Source organism: Pyxicephalus adspersus, chromosome 2, assembly GCF_032062135.1.
Source record: "Pyxicephalus adspersus chromosome 2, UCB_Pads_2.0, whole genome shotgun sequence".
NCBI lineage: Eukaryota > Metazoa > Chordata > Amphibia > Anura > Pyxicephalidae > Pyxicephalus > Pyxicephalus adspersus.
Window position 1 is genome coordinate 70,264,765 of NC_092859.1, and position 27,189 is coordinate 70,291,953.

Consider the following 27,189-nt stretch of genomic DNA (forward strand, 5'->3'; position numbering starts at 1 on the left):
TGAAGCATGGATATACAATAGTAATACAACAATGATATACAATAATAAGGGCAAATACCAAATTACCTGGAATGACAGTTTTGAAAATGAGAGTAATACATATACACATGGGACCTCACCACTGGTCAGTAAGGTAAGGTGGTAGGATGGTTGTACCTCGGTGTCATGTTCAGGGAACACAACAACAATGGAGCCTTTGTAAGGAATTTTCTGTGTGGCCCATGTGATACATGAGATACCTCTAGGATATCTTGTTACCTATTTACTTCATCCATGCAAATTGTATCTTTTCTCACTGGGCTAATATACCTTAAAATAGACAATATTTATATAAAACCATTTGTGTTCTCTACCTATGCTGACTATCATCAGTTAGTTAGTATTATTCACCTATTTCTGTATGGTGATGTGTAGTCCTAACCCGTTTCCTGTCCTGGGATGACAACATTGTTCCTCAATAGAAATGAATGAGTGAGAGTGGTCATGCTAGGATAGAAATTGTGTAAGTGGCAGAATAATCAAGATTCTGCACAAAACAGTTCCTAATTTTCTATGTTCCCCTTTGTGTTCTGTGAATTTTGCTATTGAATGCTCTGTCATTACTGAGTCTTGTAGTCACATAGGGGTTGCAGCAGGGGACACAGGAGACTGACACCCCCAAAACAGTTTGTTTTTGTAGAGACTTTAGGGAACAATTTCTCTTCAATTGAGCGATGGTTAGTGGAACAGGCACACACATGTACACCTATACATTTATTAAATATTTACGTTCAGTATATTTAATGCTCCCTGATAGGTGATAAAGGGACCTCAACACTTTTTCTAATTTTTTTCTACAAATCAATCAACCTCAACCATCAAATCCATCCACACACCTACACCCCATTTCTATCCAGTGAAAACATTTGCCCCCCTTGTTCGAGTAAGTCCATTCGGCTTAGCCTCCCTTCTGCCATCTTTTTCTAGGGTACAGTATAAAACAGAAAGTTATAAATATATATATATATAACCCACAATTAGATGTCTCTGCAACTGGTTAGAATTCTGTACTTAAAAACATTCATTTTATCATTTATTTAATAGCAACCCTGAACTGCTCAACATTACAGTAATTGTCCTGTAATACAACCAAAAAACAAAGGTGTTCTTGTTTAATGTTCACCGCTGTGCATGTAAAGGCACCAAAGGGGGATTACTGACATACAGTCAGAGAAGTCCAGGCATGTATAATACTCTGTATATCACTGTGTAAATAAAGTGCCATCACTATACGCATAGTATAACAGGGAATTCAGCAAGGAATGAGCTCATGCTTAGTTTTCAGCTCATTTCCTTATACAAAGCCTTCAGTATAAAGCACAAGCTGGCTGCTCATTATCAAGCAGAGCTCTGGACATCTACCCACAGGCTGGCCACAGAGCACCTGAGGGAGTTCTGAGGGCCAATAAATGTGCCATTGTGGATACAGCCTGGGGAAGGCTTACAGCACGAACAAATGTGCTTGCTGCTACATTGAAATGAATATAGCACTCCATTCATACAACACTGCCACACACTGAGGTGCCTGTGAAAAGCCACTCCTTTACCATAGAAATGTACAACCCCATATTTTAGAAGACTTGTCCTAAATTGTCAGTAAGCCATAAATTAAAAGACATTGAAGCTCCCTAATTTAAATTTCCAAATAAACTGTCCCTTACTCGTTAGCAGTCCAATTCATTTTTCTTTTTTTCTGTCTATGCTTGCTAGTTAGATGCGGCAACGATCCCCAGGCTCTTCAGCATTACCAGTTTATTGTGCATGTGCCCATTTTTAGTACACACTGTAGCATAGAAAGTTTAGAGATACATGAAGAAATAAACTGCAGTAATGACACAGCCTAGCCCCCCACCCCCATTAACACGTCATGTGGAGCCTCAACAAAACAAAGGGGCCATTTTCTGACATGCTCTGACACTTGGACACTCCATGCTGGTTATGAAAAGCTTGTGTGCCCTGTCCTACCTTGTATATTAGAAAGTTAGGGTTCGCTTTAAAACTCTTTATAGGTTAAGGTTTTTAAAATTTTCATTTTGATTGCCATTTGTGTTTCCATTAAAGGGGAATTAAATTTCAACTTTTAGGTTTGTATGATCAGAAAAGGTAAATATTGCAGAATGGTACAGGAAATGTCCCTTTGCAATTATGCATCATTCCAGGCAAAAAGCTGATCTGTCCATGCCTAGCATCCGGGATAATGTATGGCTATGACATCCCAGCACAACCAATCAAGGTGGGCAAAGATCACCTGAAAGCAGAAGAATAAACAAAATATGGCGGCACCCAGTGCTGCAACGTGGACAGGGGAGTTGGTCTGGTTTAGTTCTTCCTAAAGGAGCTCTTCTGTCACTTGCTGTTCTAGGGAAAGTGTCTGATCAATAAAGGAAGTGATAGGAATCGTACTCAAATGAGGAAAGAACCACTACCAATAAACAAAATGCCTAGGGATTTTGATTGCCATCTATGATCTCCTATCTTAGGACTCCCTAACCTTCAATTCTTGTTTTGGTGTGGGGACATTTGGGTCTATTTTAAATGCAGTGGTAGGTCTGTACTCCAGCCATATTATTGTTTAAATTAAAATAAAAATAGGTGTTGTTACAATACATTTACATACAGTACATATTCCATTTACACTTCCCATGTAGTGAGTGCACTGCTCAGTACGTTTGCCCATGTCTACTTACTGTAATACATTTCAAGAACATGACAGTACATTTGCCCTCTCAGAATAAATAAACATTCTTTCTCTGAATAAATTCACTATGGAAATTGTTTAAAAAATAAACCTCTAATGTCATTTAAGTAAAGTATTGAGAAACATTTTACAGGGCATTTTAACCACAAAACTGTTTAATCAAAAATCAGTAATTTCGGTAAAAAAAAATAAGTTTTATCGGTTTAAAGGTTTTCACTCTGGCTTTTTTTTTCTTTCTATTATACAGTTATCACTTTAAACATACAGTGTATCTAAACCACAAAATTCATTTTCGTTTATAATGTGTACAAAATAAACATTTGAGACTCACTGACATGTAACGGTCTTGTGCTGCCACAAATCATAACAGACTTTTCCTTTGATCATTGGAATGAACTTTTTTTGTGTTAGCATGGCTGTGATTTGAATTAGTTTAGCTATGCAATTTTTAAAGTTATTAACATTGCACAATACTGATAAGATATGCTGATAGACCGTTTGAAATATTTCATTCTTGTTGCATATCTCCTCCACCATCCAGCTTTAGGTATATTGTTGTAAGGTCTGAACCCCCACCCATTGTAGCTGCAGTTCCTGTGGTCAGAGGCAGCCCTTCCCTTTCCCTGCTGGGGGGGACAGATCAGGTGCAGCTCCAAGGTCAGAGATTTCGGTTCAGAAGTTTCCTGTGCGAGCTGCATCCTGTGCTGGAGCCAGGTCCAGCTTGAGGAGAAGGGGGGGAGCTGGGAGAGACAAAGCCGGAAAACAAGGAAATGCTCCTATCCTGTAAAATCAGAAAGCAGGGTGGAGGTGGAGGTGCTGAGGGTGGGAATATCCCAGTTCTCTTTATGTTACATGATTTGTATTTGAACTTAGCACAGTGGGGGATACTGATAGCTGGACTACCCTATGCACCAGGTCACCCTAGGCTGGCCAAATGCCAGGTAGTGACTGCAAGTGATGCAGATCCAGAAGTCATCAACTCATAAAGTTAGTGCTGGCCTACTATCCATTTCAGCCCTCCACCTACATGAACTTAAAAAAAATTGAGTAAAACCTGCAGTAAAAAAAAAATAATAGTGACAAGTATACTGATAAAATATATGCATTTTTCATTTTCATTTATTGTAAATTATTTATTGGTATTTTATGGATTTGCAACACAATCAGTAATCCACATGCATGAATCTGACCACAGAAAACTGGTGAACTGCTAAACACACCACATGATTGGCTGGGAAATGAATGGAATTTTCCAATCCATTCAATTGCTGTCATTTTAAAAAAAATGTGAGCACTCAACACAGTAACAGAAAACAACTGATATTTGCTTGATTCAAATACGGGAAGTCAGATACATGGATGGCCAGCATGACCCACTTGATCTCAAGTTGATTATAAGGATTGTCTGTACTGCCCCATTCAACCCATTTAAACTTCATTGCTCCAGCTGCAATGTTCCTGGTTCAGTGTAAGTGGTTGGTGTGAGGCAATAAAAACAGCTATTGAAGATTCAGACTGCCTAGACCTTCGGAACTACTAATGAAACATCATCACTCAACATCAATCAAAGGAAAAATCTGAATGGTTGGTATGGACAACTCAGGACTATTCTAATGTCTAACACTTTAATGAATGACAATCACTGTTCTGTATTTCATCAAATGTTGTAGTTCTAAGAACTTTTTAATATATAGGCTGTTCTAATATAGTTTAGCAGGCAGAAATATCACATTAAACATCACAGCCCCTCCACTGTACATCTGCTGAGGTGCTAGAAGTCTCATTAAACCCCTCCAGCCACAAACCCATTGCACACAATTATTCAGCTGCTTGGACAAGTTTAGCCCTCGAAGATTTCACCACGTTACAAACAAAGCTTCTTAATAGGCAAATTCATCACAACCCAAGTATGTTGCTTCACACAAAGATTCTTTGTATCACAGAAACTGAGATCAGTGGCATCAATAGCCATCTCTATCACTGAAGGGAAGGTTTAAAGGAACCGACAATTCAGTATCATCTAATATGAAAAAATATAGTATTATCCAGGCTAGTGCCTCAACACTCTGGTGCTCTGAAGTAAATATAGGACTGTATACCAGGCTTTTAAACATACTGTAGGTGTAAATGAATATAAAAATAAAAAAGTACATACATTTACAAATTGTGTTATGGGAAAGGCTCACTAAACCATATTTAGGGAACACTGAACTACAGCAACATTAAAACCAAAATGTTGCAGCATTATGCTTTGTTAGCTCCTAGTAAGATGGACTATTGAAGCTCTTGTGGAATCTTGGATGAGGAAAGGTAACTATTAGGATGCAATGTCATTTTCCGTGATAGGGTTCCCTTTAGGTAGCATACACCAGAGGTAAATGTACTGTACAAACACTATCCTCCAGGCAGATTTGTGCATGGAATTGGCTGAATGGTGGTAGAATCACTGTCCACTGGCATTCAAAAATAAATAAATCCTTCCCTAAAAGTCTTTGCTGACCACCCTCTAAAAAATGGAAGTTGCATTTCATATCTTAACACAGACTTCCCTACCTCTGAATTTCCTGACCTGCAAACTTTAATTTCAATACTATCTGCTTATTAGTTCAAGTTTAATACTCAAAGTATTGAAGCTAGGGGGTCAGTATAACAATTAGGCAACATTAGCAGATTGAGGTGTTAGTATACGTTTCCTTTAAGGGTACGGTTTAGGTAAGACTCTGTGCAGTATTGTATCCGAACAATGCTTGGGTTTGATGACTGGTCATATAGATCTAAACACTGTAACAAAGGGAAGGTTGCTTCTATACAAGACATGGTCTCCTACAGTAAGTACACATACAGAGGAATGAAGGAAGTATGTATGGGTGGTTTTACCTTGCTAGGAAAAGAAGAGGGTGGTGGTAGATGAGCTATGAGGAGGCATTACCACTTTGCCCAATTAGATGAATGCATAGTGATATTGTACATACTTTTTGTCCATTGCAAAAAATATCTGTTCTAAAATATTATTTTACATCTCTTGTCAAGTCAGGCTACTTATTTATTGCTCACTATTGCAATCCAAACTGGCATGGTCAGAGTGAAGAGAAATGTGATCCCCTATCTTTATTTTTAGTAAAACAATTGCAGATGATAACACTTGCACTGGAGTTTTGTGGCATGAAGCACAAAGGCCACACACAGCTGGGGAATTTATTTATAAAGTGTTTTGTTACTACATGTCAGAACTAGATAGTGGAGAAGGCAACTGTTTGCATTAAGCTTTTAACATAATAAAGTGTTAGTTTCACCTGCAAATATGGATGGAGCTGTAAGACACTCTTCATAGGATCTAAAGGGGACTTTCCCTCCAAGAGGTATGAATCTATTCTCAGACACAGCTGTCTTAAGAAACCTTCTCATATAACAGTGTTTTGTGTGATACAACCAAATTCTTTCATCTCATTTTGTTCTGGAAAAGTGAAAGGAGGATTTTTATCCTAGCGTGTTAGCTTTGTTGCAATTGAGCATGGCATCTAAATCAAGTTAGTGAAAGACATTAGGTAGAGATCACACATATGGACATGAAACAAATACTTTATGGTTGTTGTATTTTTTTAAAATATTTGTTGAAACACCCAAATGTACAGGATCATATATAGGGTAAGTATGGTAGGAGACTTTATCTCTAGCAAAGGGTTCAAACCCGGCCAAAAAACTAATCCCATTAAGGAAATTTGAGTCAGATGGGGCTTACAGGCAAGATCACCAACTACCAAACCAATCCACAACAACCTATTGTCCATTGACTGCACCTTTGGCCAAGGCTAACCTAGGGAAATAGTGAGTTGATATGGTAGAAAACCTTGTCAAATCACAATGGACTTCCTCTGATAAACCAGAACCAGAGGTGATGAGAGGACACTGGTTACATTCCTCCCCCAAGGTTCTAGTTTGGATAATCACTGACTAACAAGGATGCTTGTGTGCCTATTTGCAGTTTTAGATGCCTTAAGTGAAACCTGTTTTGAGAGAGAGACTTAGGCTGCCATTGATTTTTCTTTTGAAAATGCAAGCTTTTGGTTCCTGGCTTGATACTTCCTGAGTCACTAACCCAGAATAAGAAAAGAAGAGAAACATGTATTGGTAACATTAGATAAAAGTAAGGAAACCACTAGATGAGACTAAAAGCTAGGCAACACGTATTTTAAGAAAGAGTGATCAGTAAAACGTTCTTTTAATGAACATTATTTTATCTCAACAAAGGACAGGTATAAAGCACTAACCTTTTTCTTTACATTAAGTACACTATGTAAGATTAGAAGGAGAACATCACAAATACAATACAAGTAGGCACTAACACTGCTGCTACAAGGTCACCTGTGACTGTATTCTGTATGAGATCACAAGGCGATTTCCAGACAACTGAAGTGTGGTTCCCCAGGCTTCTTTAATCAGTCCACTAAGACCCCCACTGCTCCAAGTTCAAAGGATATGACACATACTGTGTTACAATAATCACTTCAGTCTCTGTTAGGCAATTAACCTGACAAAACTTTGCCTTTACTTTTTAAACTCATGGCACTATTATTTGACTTTGTATATCACCCCACAATAAATGAAGCAATGTACTGTAGGTTATGACAGAAGTAACTAGAGAGAAAAAAAACTGAAAATCTTAACACTACCCAATGCCACAATGCTCAAAGCGTTGTGAATCATTTTTCCAAATGAAGTTTAAGAGATTGGTGGATGGGATAGAAAGAAAATAAAAGGGTAGAGAAAAAGAGGAACAGAATGAAAGCACAGATAAAATAGAGGAGAGCCAAGAGGGAAGGGAAGAGATGGCAATAGTAGAAATGCAAATGTAGAAAAAGTCTATGTAAAATCCCCCGTGTCACAACTGATGACATGGTAAATGCCTACTTGAGGGAAGTGAATGTGAGCTGGACAACCCATCACTTCCTCTGGGATTTACATGGCAATTTGAGTTCTAGCCTAAGGGGCTAAGCCTTAAGCTGTAGCTATTAGAACATGGAGGAGAGTATTAAAAATTAAGGTGATGGAATTTAACCCCCTATGAACATAGCATCAGTCTTCCATATAACTCAACAGAGTCCACTAAAGAAATACACCTGTGCAAATACAACTGCCTGAACAGATGAATTCGGGTACAGACCAGACCATATTGCCAAAAAGTGCAACAAGCAAGCTGAAGGAGGCATATATATATATATATATATATATATATATATATATATATATACAGTTGCAATGGCAGCATTATTAGGGACGTGGCGAGAAAGACAGTTCAGTAAAGAAGAAGATTGAGTATGCTCCTTGTTTTGGAGAAGTGTATTTCCACCCGAGTATACAGTGATATTAATAATTTTTAATTTAAACATAATCATAAATTTAGATTTACCCTTGAGTTCAGATATAGTGTCTCTTATGTACATTGGAGATGAGAGTTGTTGCAGGCCAGAAAAAGTGGGCTATATTCTATTAGACTAATATAATATAATACTTTCTGGGATTTTGGCATAAAGCAAGTTTACTTTGTTATAGTATACTTCACTCATTTATACTTTATTTCTTTGTGCTACATTTTTATAATACTTGTAGAAGTAACACCAATGTACACACAAACAACTTGCCAATGTATTCATTAGAAACTCTTAATAAAAACATATCTACTTTGCAGTGCTTTTATCTGTCAACTGAAACCACCAAAGTATTAATACCATCAGTCAGGTGGATCAGTCTGTCGGCAGATGTGGCTTTAGAATCACATAGTTTTCTAATCTTTTCTAATTCTATTTATTTGCAGAGTGGCAAATATAAACCAGAGGTAGAGGAGGTCTTGTAGTGGTCACATTCTTTTACAGCTACATAGTTTTTCTGTTGTACTTTCAGCTGAGTCAGGGAATACACTTGATAAAATACATGTTTTAACTTGTGCATTTACTCTGACCCTCACTTAGCTTTATGTACCACAAAAATGACTAATTTGTACAGTAAGCACAACCTGTGTATGCAATAAAGAGGAGGAGGAACCAGAGTGAATGTTGTAGTTCAGGTGCATCCTGCATACAAAGGAATAGTTTTCCATATGGGGTTAGTCTAGCTCTAGGCATTCATAATACAATATAAGGACTATAATTCACAAACTAATTCACTGGTATTCATCCAGTGCCCCCAGTTTGTATACTCATTTGCTGGTAGATGCTGGAGAGCTTATTTTATCTATCAGGGACTTTAATAGTGAAATGCATTATTTGGTCAAACATATGTAGATACTTCCACTCCCAAATTATTGGTTTATTTTGTTGCCTCAAGTGAAGAGTACTATTAATGCTTTTGCTAACACAAAAGGTGTTTTAAACAATTATCTGCTCCAAACATTTGCACAGTTTGATGAGAGGCCTTACCTTTTTCATCATGACTGTGTCTTATGCGTAAAGCCAGGTCCATGGTTGGAGCAGAACAGATCACTAAACTTATCCCTATGGATGAACTAAAAAAGTGTCCAACACTCAGTACATGACCTTACTAATTATTTTGGATTACGTGGACATACATTTTTCTAGACCTTCCACAATCTTGGAGAAAGCCTACCAAAACGAACTGAGAATGTGATAGCTGCAAAAAAATACTAACTTTAAAAAATTTGCCTGTGCTTTTGGAATGGGATGTCCACCAAGCAAATATGCACTGTATCAATGGAGGATGAATGTTGTCACTGTATATTGCTTACTCACTATCATGACATTTGTATTTGGATATGTGTAAATAATATGTAACTACACTTTATATTAACTTTATTCTGCCAAGCCCTTTGATCATATGATCTAATTCCCATTGTTATGTGAGACCCATAAACAAGGCGTGGAAACCAAATGCTGGAATTCCTCACCTGCTGTCCCAGCTGTATATGGTACTTCAATGATTTTCAGTGTGTAAATGAAATTTAGCCTTGAACTATTGCTGGTAATGTTATTTCTTTGATGATAACAACATGATTCTTAAAAAGTGGCAACTAGGTGGCTAGGTGACTGTCCCACTCATCCTATGTCTTCAATAAATAATAAGAAGATTATACAGCAGAGAACTCCATAGGGTTGTACAATAAGACTAGGCATGCAGCCATCACTATGTAGGGGTCAAACCACAACAGTACATGTGGAGGGCTGACCAGGCAGTTCTTGCAAAAGTATTCACCATAACTGTGAATGTATTATTATTTATTCTATTTCTAACTGCTGTAACATGCTTGCATCAGTCCCTGACCCCGAAGGAACCTTAGTCAGCCTGACTAACGCATCATATATCTTACTGCCAAGTGCCAGTTAACCTATTAGTATTTATTTGGATTGCAGGAAATATTCCATGTGAAGTCGAGGTGAATGCACAAACCCTGTGCAGATATTGTCCTTGGATTTCTACCCAAAATTACTCCTTACCACACAGCCAATGAGAAAATGAATGGTAAGTTTACAAAAAGATGGAAACACTACTACATGTCCAAGAGAAGCTAGATGGCCACTGCCATAGACATCACATACATACACTAGCTGCTAGAAATCTGTGCAATCTCCTGGCATTATGCATGTCTGGGAATACCTAAAAAAACTCATCTGACAAAGCAGTAATTTGAGACTGAAGGATTACAGGGGGTCACACTGCCTCACTGGCTGATGGATAATAAATAAAAGTTGTAGCTGATGACTCACAGCAAACATCACAAACCACAGGCTGCACCCAAGTACCCATACATTACATTGTTACTTGTCCCAACAATAGCAATAGTAACTAGGCTACTTTTTAGTAATTCAGGCTAATTCCATAAAGCAAACTTCAGCAACCAATCAGAATATATTTTTGCCAAAATGTTACTTTCTAAACACTTTATTATAGTAGACTACTGCTATAGTATAGTATAGTGAGTACACAAGTATTCCTTGCACTGTTATCAGCAGTATGTTGTAGGAATGAGGAACCAAATTAGGAGATGTCAGTAGTATTTTCAATTACTTTCTCAAATTGACCAAAGGCATTGAGGTCAACAAGGAAAAAAAAAATCAAGACACTTATCAAGGGTACAATAAATGGTTCCTATGGGTTTAATGAGCACCTTAGAAGCACATGGACCTGCTCAGAAAGCAGTCCCTTCAGAGAAAAAAATAAAACATGGGGAGAACAAATATATAAAACACAGTAGTACACAAATAATCTAATGCAAAAGTACAGCAGAAAAATACAAATATATAAAACGTACTAAATAACCAAAATTAACTAATTGACCCTAAATAACCCCAATTAAATTTTAGCCCACAGGGTAATGAGCAAAAGTAAAAGTTTTCATTTAGTAAATTTGCCAAAAGCATTCCACTTAGCCCTAGTGTGCAGTAACCTGTAGCTGGTACATTTCAGTTTACTATAGCCAGTAAGATGAATGGTTTGCTCATTTACTTGTTCTCATATAGACACCTAGTCTTAGGTGGCTGTAGAGGAGGAAGCAATGCCATTATATCCCATAGATTCCTGTTTATTAATAATAATAATAATAATAATAATAATAATAATAATAACAATAGACTAGACTCACCTTTTATCCTCTCCATGCTGCTCAGTGCACCATTCCCAGATGTGCTCAGTGGAGGAGCCCTGTCTCTGTCCTGTCCCAGCTAGTGAATGGAGTGTGTGCAGTGCCTTGGATGGTAACAGTTGTGGGTCTCCTGTATCAGCTGCTTATCTGATCACTAGGATTGGTCAGAGATCTGAGTCCTGAACATTTCACCTTTCCTAATTACTTCCCTATGAAGTTTCTCTGAGGATTGCAGTCTGCCAGAAGTCTTTGTTGATGCTAGCTGCTGGGCTTAGCTGAGGATCCTGACTGCACTCAGCCCCCACCTCTGTCCCTGCTTGACAGGCAGGCAGGAGTTTGAAGCAAACTTTTTTTCTGTGTCCTGTGCCTCCTTCTCTGCCCCTGTATCAGAGGGTCTCAGTCATTCCCCACCCCCTGCAAAGCCCACACATTGCTGACAAGCTTTTCCAGGGAGGGTCTGTTGCTGAGGAGTGTCCTGCCTCACCCTTCTTTCCACTCCAAGAGCTCCTCACATTCTCTCCCTATGGGAGACTGGAGTATGCTTGCCAGAAATATACCCCATGTATAGTGTCAGTGCAAGAGACAGGTGTGCTGGAATGGAGAGCCATCTACAGAGGCTTCACTTAACTCTTCATGCTTCAAGTTCCTACACTTTAAATCTTTGGGTTTTATTTATTAAACAGGGAATCAGACATTCCCTCGCAGGAATCTCCCACGTCCATGTGTTTCAATGGCAGTAATTGATTCCCACCAGGGAATGTTTGAGAGAATGTCAGATTCCCTGTTTTATAAATAGAGCCCTATGACTCTAATTGTTAGTGAGCAGATGAAAGGTGCAATGGCTAGCTGGTAGTCATGCTGATCCATTGGTTTCAGTGTTTCCTACTTTCCCTTCTGGATGATTGTTCTTGGTCAGTAACCCACATAGTGCCATAATCAGGTGGCCGGTGTTTTTAGAAGAAGATAGCAAGACTGTACGTCTCTAAGCTGGACAAAAAGCAGCCTGTTTAGGCTGAAAGGTCTGCCTAATGCTCTGTATAGATATCTGATGGATGTCAGATGATTGTCACTGAAAAGAATCTTTTGTGATCATTTCCAGTGACCAGATGAACAAATGAGCCATGTACACACAGCGCCATTCTGTTCTATAGGAGGGGAGGGGGGGGGGAGGGGAATATCACCACGCAGTGCTCTCCTTTATATTAGTGAACAGCAGTTGTTCCCGATTGGTCACTGTGATGCATTTATAAATGGCATTGGGAGACCACTGTACATGTGTCAGTATTTCACCTGATACAACCACTGTTCATCTTGGGTGACTATTTTCCTGTGCATTTTACAATGCATGCTAGTGCGATATTGTGCACTGCGGTGAATTGCAGCAATTGTGTGTTGGTAAGATGTGTTGAGGGGCCATTAATAAGCATGGCATTGCTGCTCATAGTGCAATAGTATGAACCTATACTGAGGAAAAGACAAGTATATTGGGATTATAGTATGTTTATTTGCTGCTAGGGACTTCTAGTGTAGATATTAATCATACGGTGGAATGAGCAAAACCCAATAAACATTTAATTTTTAGTACAAATTGTTTTTTGTGTTTTTTTTCTAATTATTTGTAAATATAGATTTGAATGTTTTTATTATTGTTGTTCTGGCATCCATAACATTGGGCTGTGTTTGGCAGCACATTCAAATAAATTGGACGCCAAAAGCAAACGGCAATACATGTGCATTTAGTCAAATGTACTGCATTGCTTTAATGTGAACGAGCCTTTGCAATCATTTTCAGCAAAAAGAGAGTCCATACAGGGCTTTTCAATTGTTCACTGCCTGCTTCCTGTGATTACACATCCGACTCCGCCTGATGTAGATATGTGGTTTCCACTGAAATGCTGCGAAATGTAGTCTGGCATTTTTTACTTTCAGTGTCACATGATCATATCTGAATGACTCTTCCATTAGTGGGATTCTGAGGTCAGAGGTAATGAGATGTAGTGCAGTGTGGAAGCACATTAGGATCAAAAACCAGGTATTCCGTAAACCCAATCATAATACCTTTAAATAGGCACATTAGATTTGAATTTTGTATATAAATATCTGGTGATCCTGCTATGAAGGTCCTTGCCCAGCTCTTCCTGTTATGGGGAAAACATTCCGCCCCTGTCTCCCAATGATGTTCCTGCATCGTCACTTTAATTCAGCTGGAAAGAACAAGCAGCCCATTCAGCACACATTAGTTTCACAGTCTATTGTTGTCACCTACCTTTAAGGTGCGTACACACTTCCAATTTTTATCGTTCCAATCGAACGACGAACGATCGATTGGGCAAAAAATCGTTCGTAAAAAAGTAACCAACGACGCCGACGAACGAGGAAAGTCGCTGGAAACGAACGACCGGACCGACGGATCGGATTGGGCGACGATCGTTGAACATCGTTCGTGTGTACGGTCGTTCGTTGATCGTCCATGGTCAGAGCATGCGTGATGAACGAACGTCCGTTCACTTTCCTGTCGTGCACATAGTTCCTCTATCGCTCAAACGATCGTATCTATTGTGTGTACAATATCTACGAACGATCGTGTCGTTAACTCTATGTGCAGGATCGGTGCTATACGATCGTTCATATATATCGTGCATGAACGTTCGTCGTTCGTTTTCCAACGATAATAATTGGAAGTGTGTACGTAGCTTTAGAAATGCCTTGCACATACCACCACAGATAGGCAAGAAAGGCTAGAGAATAGGTAAAAGTATTTTTCTTACAAATGGCAATTGTTTTTGACACACAATGCTTTGGTAAATTCAATGTAATTTATTAAGTGTTTACATCTACTTTAAGGAAATTGACTATGTAGTATTGTTTCTGTATGCAATTGAATGGATTACCAGGGATGGGGGACATGATAGCAGAAACTTTTCAGCATGCTGGTATCAGCAGCTGTCCGTATCCTTCATTCACATACTATGAGGTTATTTATGGAAGAGCTGGAAGGCTAGAACAAACTATACTGTTAGTGATCAGTATTCTTCCAGGCAAGTCTTGTAACTGGCAGGGTGATGTGTTTATCTCTGACCAGCTTTTATGTATTATAGAAAAAAGAGATCACCAATGGAGTCGGAACAGTCAGCAGTTTTAGGTGGATATTATAAAAATTGGGCACTGTGTTTCTTATTAAGTAGTTCCAGGTAAGAATGATGGGAAAGTAACAGTAGAACAGAAAGTTAGTGTTTGACTGCCATGTAAATGATGCGGTGTTAGATCTGTGTAAATAGATGAGCAGCAGGGTGCAAGGCAAAAAGCTGGGGGGTAGAAAACCAAAGGCTGTGCACGTCATGTGACTGCATTGTGTAGTGTTGTTGGCTTCATTCATATTTAATCATGCAAATTCTGTTCACCCACATACTAAGGAATCCATATATCATCATACAGCATACTGACTTTATTGCTTCATGCTATAATATCCTAAACACTTCTACAACATATCATCACTCTGCATTTTACCGTAACATGATAGTTATACAGTTAAAAGACAACTAAAGTCTATACAAGTACCAAATCTACCTAATGGGCTTGATTTATTAAAGCTTCTCAAGACTGGACAAGATAGACTACCGTGGGAGAACCTGGGTGATCCAGCAAATGTGGAATTCATTTATTAAAAATCATTTGCTATTAGTTGACAAACATTTTCAATCTTTTCCAGGTTTGCTGGTTCACCCAGGTTCTCCCATGGTAGCCTATCTTCTGCAGTCTTGTAGAGACCTAATAAATCAGGCCCACTATGTAATGTGAAAATCTCAAAAAGTACCTTTATTTTCCCTGACTGAGCCCTAGGACATATTTAGACTAGTGTTATTTTATTGTGGCACCCACATTTCCCAGGCACCTACTGGCAAATACTGGGCTCCCAGGAGCGATACCCCTAGGCCATTTTTTTTTTACAACTAAGAAGTTGCAAACACCTGTGCAGACATTTACAGTTCAAGCAGCCTCAATAGCTAGAAGAGAGGTGTAATATTTTTCTAGTTTTCTTTCCCTTGAATCGAAGCGGTGGCAAATGGTGACAAGTTTTACACTATGCAGGGGCAGAAAGCTGCACGCAGCATCTAAAAAATGTGTGGCAATGCTGCTGCCTGATATATTGGTGTTTTTCACTGCAGCTCACATTGGAAATGTTTCACCAATCAAGTCACTTCTGTCAATCCAAAAAGTTTTGATAGTGACACCTCCTGCAACATCTTCTAGACTACATGAGGTAGGCAACTCAGCTCTGATTTCAGGAGCAGTCCAGTATTGTTGCCCACAATCACAGGAAGCTCTATTAGGTGTATTTGACTGGTAGGATAAACAAGCATTTGTGGCTGGAGACTAAGACTCTGTTCAGATAGACATTCAGTAAGAAAGAGGAATTAAGTCAGTTTATTAGCATTTACAGTAATTGATTACAGCCTTCAGTTGTCTTTTTTTTTTATTAGTATTGCTAATGTACAGTAGTAGTTATTTTTACCCTGTGCTGCTGCATTCTTATGTCAATGAAACTAGGAAAATATTAATGACAAATGAACACCTTTCCTTCCATTCCCATTGACCTAAATTACAATGCCAAAGAGCTCATACTGACTGTGGATGGTTTGTAGGAGCGCAGCCAATCAGAAGCCAGACTCAAATGCCTCTCTGAATTCCCCAGTTCATCTAATGTTTAGTTTGTGTGCTTTATGTTCAGCAATGCTGGCTAAGAAACCTACATACTTTTCTATACACTTTCTATTTTTTACAAGTTGTAACACAGTTGTAATACAGCACAATATCAATAGGATTATTATAAATACATGATTATAATGGGAACAAAGAAGCCACCCCATTTGCACTGGGTGTTCAGATAGAAAATGTATATACGTGCATCCATCTTGAGTCTCTCAAGTCTGGTGCACAGCTTTTACTTATGGCAGATAGTTTGTACAAGTGGTCAGGAGATTTACAACAGAAACAGAAACGTTCTAGTTGTGTTCCCTAAACATCAATGGGACTCTAGGCTCCCGTCTAAGTTGCCTTGTGAATGATACAGTTGTGGGTTGTACATAAGTGATCAAGCAAACCAAGGTGTCCATTTTGCTTTAGTCTCCCTTTAGATGTATTAGTAAGAATTTCTAAACACAGTATGTTTTTGGAAAGCCTAATAAACTGTTAAAATGGAGTTTGTTTAGGATCCCCACAGGACATATTTCAGGTGCAAAAAACTATGATTCTGAGTTTATATCTGCCTGTGCAAAGACCATTTTTTTTAAACACTTCTGAAAAAATATGCAGTTTTCAGCAAATTATTTTTTTTACCAAATAACTGAGTTTGATTTCCATACTTTGCTTACACAACCCTTGTAGGGCCGTGCCTATTCTCCTTGCTAGGGTATTATAATTTATACAGTTGTCATGGTGGGGTCTCCTCAGGTTCAAGCTGCAGAAAAAGCTTTCATATATGGATCATGAAATACGTCAGAAGGATTAGGATTAAATAATCAATGAAAGAAAAATACTTTAGACTTTGTGGGGCACCATCTTAAACTGACCTAGTGATACTTACATGCATATTGTCATTAAACAGCTTTCCTTTTGGTGCTGTGCAAGGAGTATTTCTGATATTTTGTGGAAAGCCAGCATAACATCCCCAGCAGGACACAAGAAAATGACATCAGAGTGCCTCTCTATGAAATACAATATTTCTTTGAAATGCCGTTCTTTCATAATCTCACCAGGAGGTATTGTATTCATTTTGAGCAGTGTTTATTTTGGCGAGTTGCTGTTTTTGGACTTCAGATAAAACAGCTAAGACTCGGAAACTCCCAAGGTTTATTTGTATGTGGATGAGGGCTATCCACCCAAAACAGGACTTTATAATTTAGGTAGATTCTGCAGGTTTAATCACGCACATTCTTCTTAAAAGGTGCTTGAATACTAAACTCCATTCGCCACCCACCTGCATATTTTATTCTATGGATGCTTCAGTAATTGAAATGAGGCTTGTACCCCCCCCCAGGGTTGGGGAGTCAGAATATAGTACATTGGTTCATGATTTCTAATGGCATCCCTGGGCAATTAGACAAAGGCTTCTAACCCTTTCATAAAGTGCCATTGGTGTCTGTAGGTACAGCTTAGATGTGTGATCATAAGGGTGGCTGAAAATGATTAAATTGGGTTACTTCTTATGTCTATCCTAACCTCACTGAAATATCATTTATGGGTATACTGACCCACGATTTGATGCTCATATAAAACACGCAAAGAAAGTTAGAGAGAGGCAACTGTGTTTTAATAGTTAACATATCTGAAATACAAATCCAAGGCAAACAGAGATAAGAAATGTTGCAGAAAGAATATCTTTTACAGTTTCTGAAGATTTTTTCCAAGCTTTATTTTTGCCTCAGGTACTTTTGGAAAAATTGAGGAAAAGCCAATGAAACGTGCTGTTTTAGTGGCTCACTGGGACCTCTTTAGTGTGCTGTGTCTTTTGAAGTGATGTCACGGCAGGTTCCTAACAGACAACAGAATCACAGACCGACCACCAGATTTCTACAATTGTTTCTGCAGTTTACAAGTAATATATTTGTCGCCGGATGTTAAAGAAGCATCCACTAATTACTACATCAAAATCCCGCTATGCATTTACCATATTCATTCTGTGGACAGTGTACTTCCTAAAGAGTCAGTATGGCTTTAAGTACTGGCCTCATGTGAAACACATCAAAGTTTTTCTTTCTGCATGGCACTTCTACCCTTTATATGACCTAGCTAAGTGGGTGCAAACCTAACCTAGGGGACACAGGTACTGAAGGGGTCATTTGCCCATGTAAAGTGTATCTGTATTTGCAGACAAAATCCCAAAAATATTCATATATAATGTCTGCTTCTGTCTCAGATACATTAAATCCCCCATTTCTTCTGTCTAAAACTAAAATGAACTATGTTGTCAACTCCGCTTGGGCCTAGTTATTGGCTTCTATACCCAGTCACTGTCAAAATAGAAGTAGCATAGTCCCCCGCCCGGTACTGTTGTCAGCTGTGACAGAGGAAGGAGTGTTGGCAAGGGTTTCAATCAGGCAAAGTACTGGTTTACTTTTGGTGTCCAGCCTCATAATTTGTAAGTATCCTGCCGCTAATGTATGTATCAGCTGTTCTTCAAATTAGATAATAGGGGGTAAATTTATATTTATGGATATTAAACAGATTATTTTAAAACATGATCCTTCCAAAGTTAGTAGCAGGCAGGATTTTTCCTGCAGAAGTGCAATGTTCCTTTTGAAATAAAATATACTTGCCTGTTCAAATCTTCTTTACTAAACACACAGAGCTGTTCTGTGCAGTAAAAAACTGCGACCAGGCACGTATGTGTATTTTATTGCAGAAAGGTGATCACCTGTCTCTTCCCTAAAAAAGGACCTGTCTGATCACAATTTATTTTTTATATTTAGTTCCACTTTAAAGGGTTCTTCAACTATGATAGAAAAAAACATTTAGGGAGCCTTGTTAGAGGTCACTTCAGTGCTTCTATGCTACTATTACTTTTATAAAACAATATTTACCATACTTTTCCTTCAACAGTTTAAAGGGGTGGTCTACAAATGCCTTTCTTCATATTTGAGCTTACCCCCCCCCCCCATACAAGTTAATGGGAATGCAAAAGCATACAAAAAAATGTCAGAGGCAGCTCAGGAGAACTGAATACACCAAAATGCTGCGATTGCCTTATATCTAAAACTGGAACAAGTTGTATCTGCCTTAATAAAAGAAATGAACCCACACCACCTGTGGCCAAAAACACATGAACAAACTAAACCATTTTCTGATAAACCCAACCTTTCTGATTTTCTTTTCACAATGGTACCATCTATTAGCGCTGAAGCATTGTCCAAGAATATTATCTACATTTTATTGCAAGTGTCTGCATTATATCCACATTCATTTTATTGTTTTCTTTAATGTAATTGGTGTAATACATTTTTTAGCTTGACAGAGGGGCTTTTGAGATACAGAATGCGGTACTGTGCATATGGGACACCTATTAGCCACATACATTGTTCATTTACTACTGCAATCAATTTTGAAAAATTTGATATTACTAATCATAATGCTTTTGCACTAATGTATTTAAATATTACATCCTAAGATTTAGGCATATTGGAGAGGGAAATCCCTAAAAGCAATTCTAGAAGAACAAATATTTTTTCTTATCAGACTGTAACAGGAAAGGAAGTGTACATAAAAGCCTGTAAGTCAGGACAGATATGTGTGCTGTATAAGGAATCCTCCCCTCAATACTTCCTTTGATAAAAGGAAGTTACTCTCAGCATCATCAGAGTTTTTCCACATTTACAGTTTACTGGCATAAGAAAGCCTGACTGTGCACATATAACTTTACATTAAATTGTTCTATTTATTCTCTGCAGGATAAAATGTATAAAAGTAACTAGTATATAAAGGCAAAATCTAGTTATACATTGTGCCCCCCTCCTACTAGTCTAATACCAGTTGTAGCTTCTCCATTTTCCACATTCATATACACATTGCTAGATATAACTTTAATACTCACGGTTTTGTTTGGTAAACTCAGAGGTGTCTGTAAGCTCTTTATATAAGAGTTGTATAATATCCATGAAGAGATATGTGTAATGGTGCAAACGGTGAATACAACTAGGTGCTAACAAGTATGAGTTAAGTAATTAAGCACAGAACCTAAATCAAAAGAATTTAAACTAAAACTTGTTGGAAGAAACTATACAACGCAACTTCACTGTCAATTTGTACATGTCTCTGAATAAAAAAGAAGCCCATTCTAGAAACTCCTTGCTGAGTGGAGTGGTATGCTTGCTTTAATAAGACCTAGTGCTGTCATACAAGAAACACTGCATCCCTAGCACCCTGTAGAGACGACCAAATAATAACTAAAGGTGCTCTATATACCTATGGGCAAAGGCAATTTTACCTTGAATTGAGTGCAGCCTTATAGGAAAAGAGTGGGCCAACCATACAGCATTTTTAGGGGTGGCCTGTACAGAAGGTTAGTAGAAAATTACCCCTTTAAAGCGTTGTTGCAAAGAAGAAAAAATAACTTTAGAAAATCAAAGCTGGTAGGTTGAATTTTATTTTTTATAATATTGAATAAAAAATGGCTCATGCAACAATCTTTTATATTTTTTTTCAAAAGTGGAGCTTTCCTCTAGAAGAGAACTTTCCTCTAAGAGAGAACTTTCCAAATAAAGTCATGGTAAATGGATTTTGTCAGTCTTGGATTTAGGCAGTTCAGTATTAGATACAGTAGCCAATATACCAGTCTGCAGATTTGAGATGATGTTTGATCTGATGTTGACATCTGTATGACCATTTAAAATAATTGTCTGAAATATTTTAAAGTTAAGTGCAGCATGGAATTAATTGGTATGGCGGATTTAAAATAAAATAATTACTACATCTGCAATCTCTGATCTCACTTTCAGTGTGGCAGGCTTGCCTACACTTCCCCAAAATTATCTTTGCATTTTAGACCTAAAAAAAGGATATGATTACACTTACTAGATACTATAGGCCTTATTAACTAAACATATGATATATGATTCCAGGTAAAGTCAGTTTTTATTTTGGTTCTAAAAATGTCCCAAATCTGTTGTCCCAATTTTTTAAAGCAACCTGCAGTGACACAGTTGGGTCCTGTTAGACACACATGGCACACACACAACCTATCTGCCAATTGGTCACCACAAGAGAATTCTGGGAAATCCATATGGCTCAATTTCGATAATGCGTTGTAATAATGTTAAAGATGCAGGTTTACTGAAGTCTCTAAATTCTTTAAAACAGTGGCGCATAAAAAACAGCATTTAAAAAATATAACTGAGTGTTGAAAATATCTTTCTCCACTGAACAGCCTTATCAGCCATGAAAGGGAATGCAATACATTGCATAGAAGAAGGTCAGTGGCCCCTTCACTTCTGAAAGGCTTAAATCAAATTCCTGTGGAGATTTTCCTATAATACAATAAACATACTGTGTGTAATAGTTATACATAAGATCTACATATATATATATTTATATATAATATTTATAAATATATTTATAGAGGTGTACAGATTGAGGCACATGGTGGATAGAATTAGAAGAGCCTGGCTTGTTTTTTAAGCTCGTTTCTTTTCCATAGTGCCAGGCGGTCAAATTCTGCTATAGTCATTCCAAACACCTGATAAAACTCCTCAGCTGACAGATGGCGCTGTAAAAAAAGTGAAACAAAACAGAGACAAAGTTACAAATCAATAAACAAAATAAGATAATGACAATATTGAAAGTATTAAAATAAAAACACCTGAAAGGAGGATAGCAAACTAAAGAGGACTGAGGATAAACGTCTCACATCCTTAACACCCTGTGTATAGGTAGAGTGCCAGGTGAAAATCTGTATTGACATGATTAGGTGTATATCAGACTGAAGTAGCAACACATCAGTGTAATATACATCCAAAATCCTCAGGACACTAAGAGGTATCCACATCAATATCGTATTTATTGTTATCACTGAACCCTGATGATTGTGAATGATTGGGAAGTTATAAAAACATTGGCTGCTTATGTTCTGGAGAAATTTAAGATGATCCTTAAATGCACATACACAGTTTATTGGTCTGGGGCTCTAATGTTCTCCTTTGTACTGCCCGGGACCCCTGTTTAGGGGCCATTCTGTAGTAAAAGCAGCTTCACTATTAAGATTTTGAGAACACAGATCTACAATAGTGAAACTTGAAAATTTAAATTTCAACGCCTTCTTAGAGAAATGGCTTAATGATGTACACTCTTAGCTTTATCCATCCACACAACTTTAAAAGGTGCGAGGAGAGGTCTTCCTAGTAAGGTCACTGACCCAGAATAAGTATGAACAAAGACAGTATGAGAACTGTCATACGTCTCTATAGGCGTACAGAGATTTACGATTTTGAACCAGGGGGGTCAAAATTTTGCTAGGAAACGGGCATTTAGAGGTCTTCTAAAATGGCAGTTGGAATTTTCTCAATACAGGTTTTCTATATATCTGCTAGGTCCTGCCTGCTGTACTAGCACGTAAATGGAACCCATTACTTCTGAGTGTGATGCACCTAAACATATAATGAGGGTCAGAGGAAGGGATGGCCATAAAATCCTGCAGGCCTTGCTAGTACTATTTGCATCTCTAGATCAATGATCTGGATTTCCCAGCTCAAAACCTTTGTAAATGTTACACAGTGAAGGAGATTTTCCCCAGGTTCTGCTTACGTACGTGTAAGCCAAGCTGGGTCAAATTTGTTGTTAGTCTTCTATATAAGATTGCACTACCCTTTTAAATGTGGTCTCCTAAACATATTGTGGGTCCTTTACAGCGATTCCTGTGCTAGTTTTGTGAGTGGAAAATTTGCTTACTTGTACAGCATGTTTTGGGATCACTGACCTTTTACATGTTTTGGAAAAGACTGAATAATAAAAATGTGCTGATGGCTCTCTGGTAATTCACTTACTTCCAAGCGGGTCCTGTCCGCATCTTTAGGCAATCTATTCCTCCCTCTAGTGGTTACCATGAGTAATTCATAGGGATAGATCTGTAACATAATAGCACAACATTGCTGACTTAAAACTTGCAATGAAAATTCCATTTCTGTTTTTAAAGGGTTTCACTTTGAAATAATGCCCTGTATAACTTCTAATAAGTAAATAAGTCTAGAGATCTTAAGATGCTGCATGTTGTGCTTCAAATCAGTGGCTGATCGGGTTTTTCAGCTGCTCCGAATCTTAGCACTATTTGTTATAAAGATAATTGCTAGCCAGTCATGGGTAGGCAATGTGGAGCAGGGCAAATCACAATCTGAGGTCTGTAGCTAATTGTATTTATTTGTTCAGGGAGGCTAAAAAGTAAACTTTTCTTATAAGGCTAAATTCCAGGCACACAAAGACATGAAATAATACAACTGTGTAATTATTAATTTATCCCTAAAAATGAGAAACATTTTAAGAAGGAAATTAACAATGACACTTTCTCAGTAAGAAGCACAATGGTCTATAGGAATGGTGCAGGAATGAAAACCTGTGTCCTGGAATTGTTCTGAAATCCGAGCCCAAAGGTCAGCTTTCAGCCTGGATTAAACTAATGTGATGGGATTTAACAAAACCTCTAATGTTCTTACAATTCAATCTGAATTACCACTGCTAACTTTGAATGTTTTTACATCTGATATACTGCAACAACCTGAGACAGAGCAGCATGGTCCCACTGCTAAACTGGGGTTTAGCTAATTAACTTATATAGAATGTAAACAAAAGCTGAATTGTATCCTTTGCAAATGCTTTTATTTCTGGATGTGGTAGAAACAGGGACCATTATACCCTCTGATTTTTTCCTGTTGCAATGTACGTGTCTCAAAACTCAGATTTAGATTTAAGCAAAGTCTACTCTTTCTGTTGTAGTTACATACACAACTTTAGGCAAACTTGTCAGGTTTGAAGAATAAAACACAAAGTAGCATACTGTCATGACGTAACATTAGATAATATGTGTAAATTTATTTAATGTGACCCTTTCAGCAGTTAAACCATGCCAAATCAACTAACCTGTGAAGAAAGAAGCAATATACATATGTATGCATGTATTATAGGTGCAACAGAGCTCTTTGAGGTGAACCAATTCAACCTCTCAGATTGGTTGAATAATGGGTCCCACCACTGGTTTGTCGTTTTATTACTGACCGCCAGTCACAACAGGGCACAATAAAGACATAGGGGTCAGTAGGAGGGAGCAAAGTGGCAAACAGGGGAACCTGCTTTTCAACCAGCCTGAGAAAAAAAATCAAATTGGTACCAGAAGCTCTGCTACAGGTTAGTATTTCTGGCATGTTTCAACCACGTGACAGGGTAACTTTAAATTATGCACTCACAAAAAAAGTTGGATGCACATGTATGACAATTAGGCCTCCAGCTCAGTATTTACATTCTGATTTTTAGCACCATGCACTAGAAGACACTTCCTGTAAGAGGTCATAAGTTGTTGTTCTCTGGAACTCATAGCGCCTGCTAGTTCACCTGCCATTGGCCATATGCGGGATTGTTTCATGTAGGCTGGGTGCAACAAGTCAGGGGAATGCATTATCTTTGTTAATGCATTTGATCTACAAAAACATGGGGTTTATATATGTTATCCTCCAACTTTTACCCAAAACTTTCATATTGGATTTATATACTTATGATTCATACATTTTCTTTCTGTTGAACCTAATGTGAAAAACGTGTACATAAAAATGCGAGTGAATTCTGATTGAAACCATTTAAAAACAGACCCTTTTGTTCTCTTGTGCCTTTTCCTAGCATTAGTCCTGCCTGCATTAGTACAGCCACTGATCTGGAACTGCTATTCTATACATTTATATATAAATTAATGTTTTTAACATATTTATTAGAGACATTAAATGTAAAATTTTAGTAATTTGATGTGGGTCATTCAAGAAGTATTGATTTCCTTTAAGGATATAGGGAAAGTCTTGAAACCAACAGTTGAATGCAATAAAAAATCAGATTCCTCATGTGTTGCATAAACAGTCCATTGCCATTGTAAAAGTTCTACTATTCATCCAAAAATTGTGAGTCTTCTCACCTTGTACTCTGTAATACAAAAAAGAGAAGGAACACAAGTAAACACAAATCTGACTGATACTTAATATTAATGAGCAGTGTCGTGATGGCAGGATACTGTAGTATTATAAAGACAGCTTTACATTACTTTGTTATTTTATTGTTATATGATTTCTTCATCTTGTCAAAGATATTATGCCTTCAGTGCTATGTCATACATATTTGTTTGAATTACTGTATATATTCAAGTCTATGACTTAGGTAGGACCTATTGACAAGCGTGAGACTTTAGTTAGGTTAGGTTTTTGTTTAACCATTGCTAACACTTTAGATTTTAAATATTACATTCTGATATGAAAACATTTTTATAAATAAGCTGATGTTCATATGTATTTGTTATGATTATTTGTAAAACTTACCTCTCATTCCCCAGTTCACTGCATTGGCACTATCATAGTGGAAGAGTTCCGTGCTTGGCGGCTGTAAGAGATACCATAGACTGGTTACAAAGCTAAGCAAATGTCCATCTGTACTGTTTGATATTTTTGTAAATAGAGCGTTTAGAAACAACTGATAACATTTCTTCACTGCCAAGCCAGCATCAACATCTATCTAAAAGCTCACTAAATTGAACAAATGGAGGCTCTACGGTTTATCTTTTTTAATTTCACATTGAATGATTGATTCAATAATCTTAACACCAGACTTAACACTTTATTAGGATTGCTGATGTTGCTATGAATATTGTGTTAAAGGTTTGATTATACATAAGATGTGGCCTTTAATACTCTATATTTTTAAAGATAAATGTTAGTCACATGGAAGACAATGTTAAGTTTATAAAAATCCAAATTAAAACTATTCACAAAACATTATTCAGTCTAGACAATGATACATTTTAATGAAACTGGTCACTTCAACAGATCAGTCAGTGGATGGCACTTCAACGCCATAGACACGAATGGGTCTAACAACAGAAAACACAGACAGTCACCTGAAGTGCAAATGAAGCTACCAGTGAACAAAGAGTAATTACAATGTGCACTGGCTCCATTGCTGTGTTCTCCGCCTTTGCAGGTATAGTTGCCTGCATTTAGCAATCCTTATATTAAATGCAATCCAGATATATTTTTTTCTACTTTTCTTCTATATCCTCAGACTGCCCTTTCTAAAAGTTCCAACATAACCTTTCTGTTTTGGTGGTTCTGACACTTCCTCACACCGCCCCAGAGCTGGGAATTCAAAAGCATTAATCTTGTGTTCAGTCTCAGTAAGTAATTAGTTGCTGGTGAGTGATTCAACCTGCTGGCATCCTCCTCAAAGTAAAGCATTTTTTTTAATGGACATGAGTATTTCACATAGTTCCATATTTTAATGTAGTTCTTGAACCATACCCTGTGAAGGCCATTTCTTCTGTATGCTGGGAGTGAGGCAGACTTGTTGATTAGAGGATCTAGAAAATACAACAAACGTATTTAAAATTTAATTAAATGTAGAATATTACATGTCAACTTCTATCTGTTATTTGGTATGCCATTATTCATTGTAAGATATCTATGAATGCTAAAGGCATATAGAAGTTTTTTCTTTGAACTGAAAGAATGCTGCAAAATATTTATCAACTGGAACATGTCACAAATCATTATGACAGATAATTGGGGAGCTTCATACTCACAAAAAAATAAAGTTGATTCAGCTAGAATCTTTCATTAATACCACTGTTGTTTCTGAAGAAACCATGTAACATAACATATGAAGGCTTGTATGGTAACAAAATAATGTAATGTGGATGTGTGTTAAGGAAAAAGCCTGACTGCACAATGAATAAGAAATTTAGCCAAAAGCCAAGACATGATGTAATATCAGATTTATTTTGAAAAAAGGGACTTAGGAAATATATCTTCACTTCCAAATGAAAGTAGCTTAGTCCAAAGGTATAATTTTATACAAAAGATGTGCTTACCACTGTCAGCAAGGTAGCATTTGTTGGGAGCTGTAAAATAAAACAAGAATCTAGATTTATTTTTGGGCATTAAACAAACTTGAAGAGAGTTTCACTGCTTACTACAGAATATGTTTTCTGAAAAACCAAATATATACCATCCAAACATAAGCAGTGGAATAAATTATTTCATAAGCTCCAAGAGTCAAGAGATTTGCTCACATGGTGGATGTGATAGTGAAAATACACAGCAAACTGTCAGTTGCAGTGTAGGAGCGTACCCCAACT

General features: G+C 37.5%; 2 protein-coding genes across 5 annotated transcripts in view; both read right to left on the reverse strand.

The window, feature by feature from the left end:
• The window catches only part of AFAP1L1 (actin filament associated protein 1 like 1), a 53,676-nt gene extending 41,985 nt beyond the window's left edge, over positions 1–11,691 (reverse strand). Inside the window, exon 1 of the mRNA XM_072400960.1 lies at positions 11,328–11,691. Within this exon, the coding sequence (XP_072257061.1) occupies positions 11,328–11,343 (16 nt within the window). The 5' untranslated portion in view covers positions 11,344–11,691. The remainder of the gene's footprint in view (positions 1–11,327) is intronic.
• Positions 11,692–17,619: 5,928 nt separating this feature from the next.
• ABLIM3 (actin binding LIM protein family member 3) overlaps positions 17,620–27,189 on the reverse strand; it is a 142,699-nt gene continuing 133,129 nt past the window's right edge. For 2 of the 4 annotated variants that reach the window (XM_072400964.1, XM_072400963.1), the window contains exons 16-19: positions 26,923–26,952; positions 26,354–26,412; positions 25,379–25,439; positions 22,998–24,989 (exon numbers count right to left, since the gene is read on the reverse strand). In XM_072400964.1, coding sequence (XP_072257065.1) covers positions 24,955–24,989; positions 25,379–25,439; positions 26,354–26,412; positions 26,923–26,952 — 185 coding nt within the window. In that variant the 3' untranslated portion in view covers positions 22,998–24,954. Of the gene's footprint in view, positions 21,586–22,858; positions 22,940–22,997; positions 24,990–25,378; positions 25,440–26,353; positions 26,413–26,922; positions 26,953–27,189 lie in introns of those variants that run through there. The other 2 variants (XM_072400965.1, XM_072400962.1) reach the window with 2 other exon arrangements.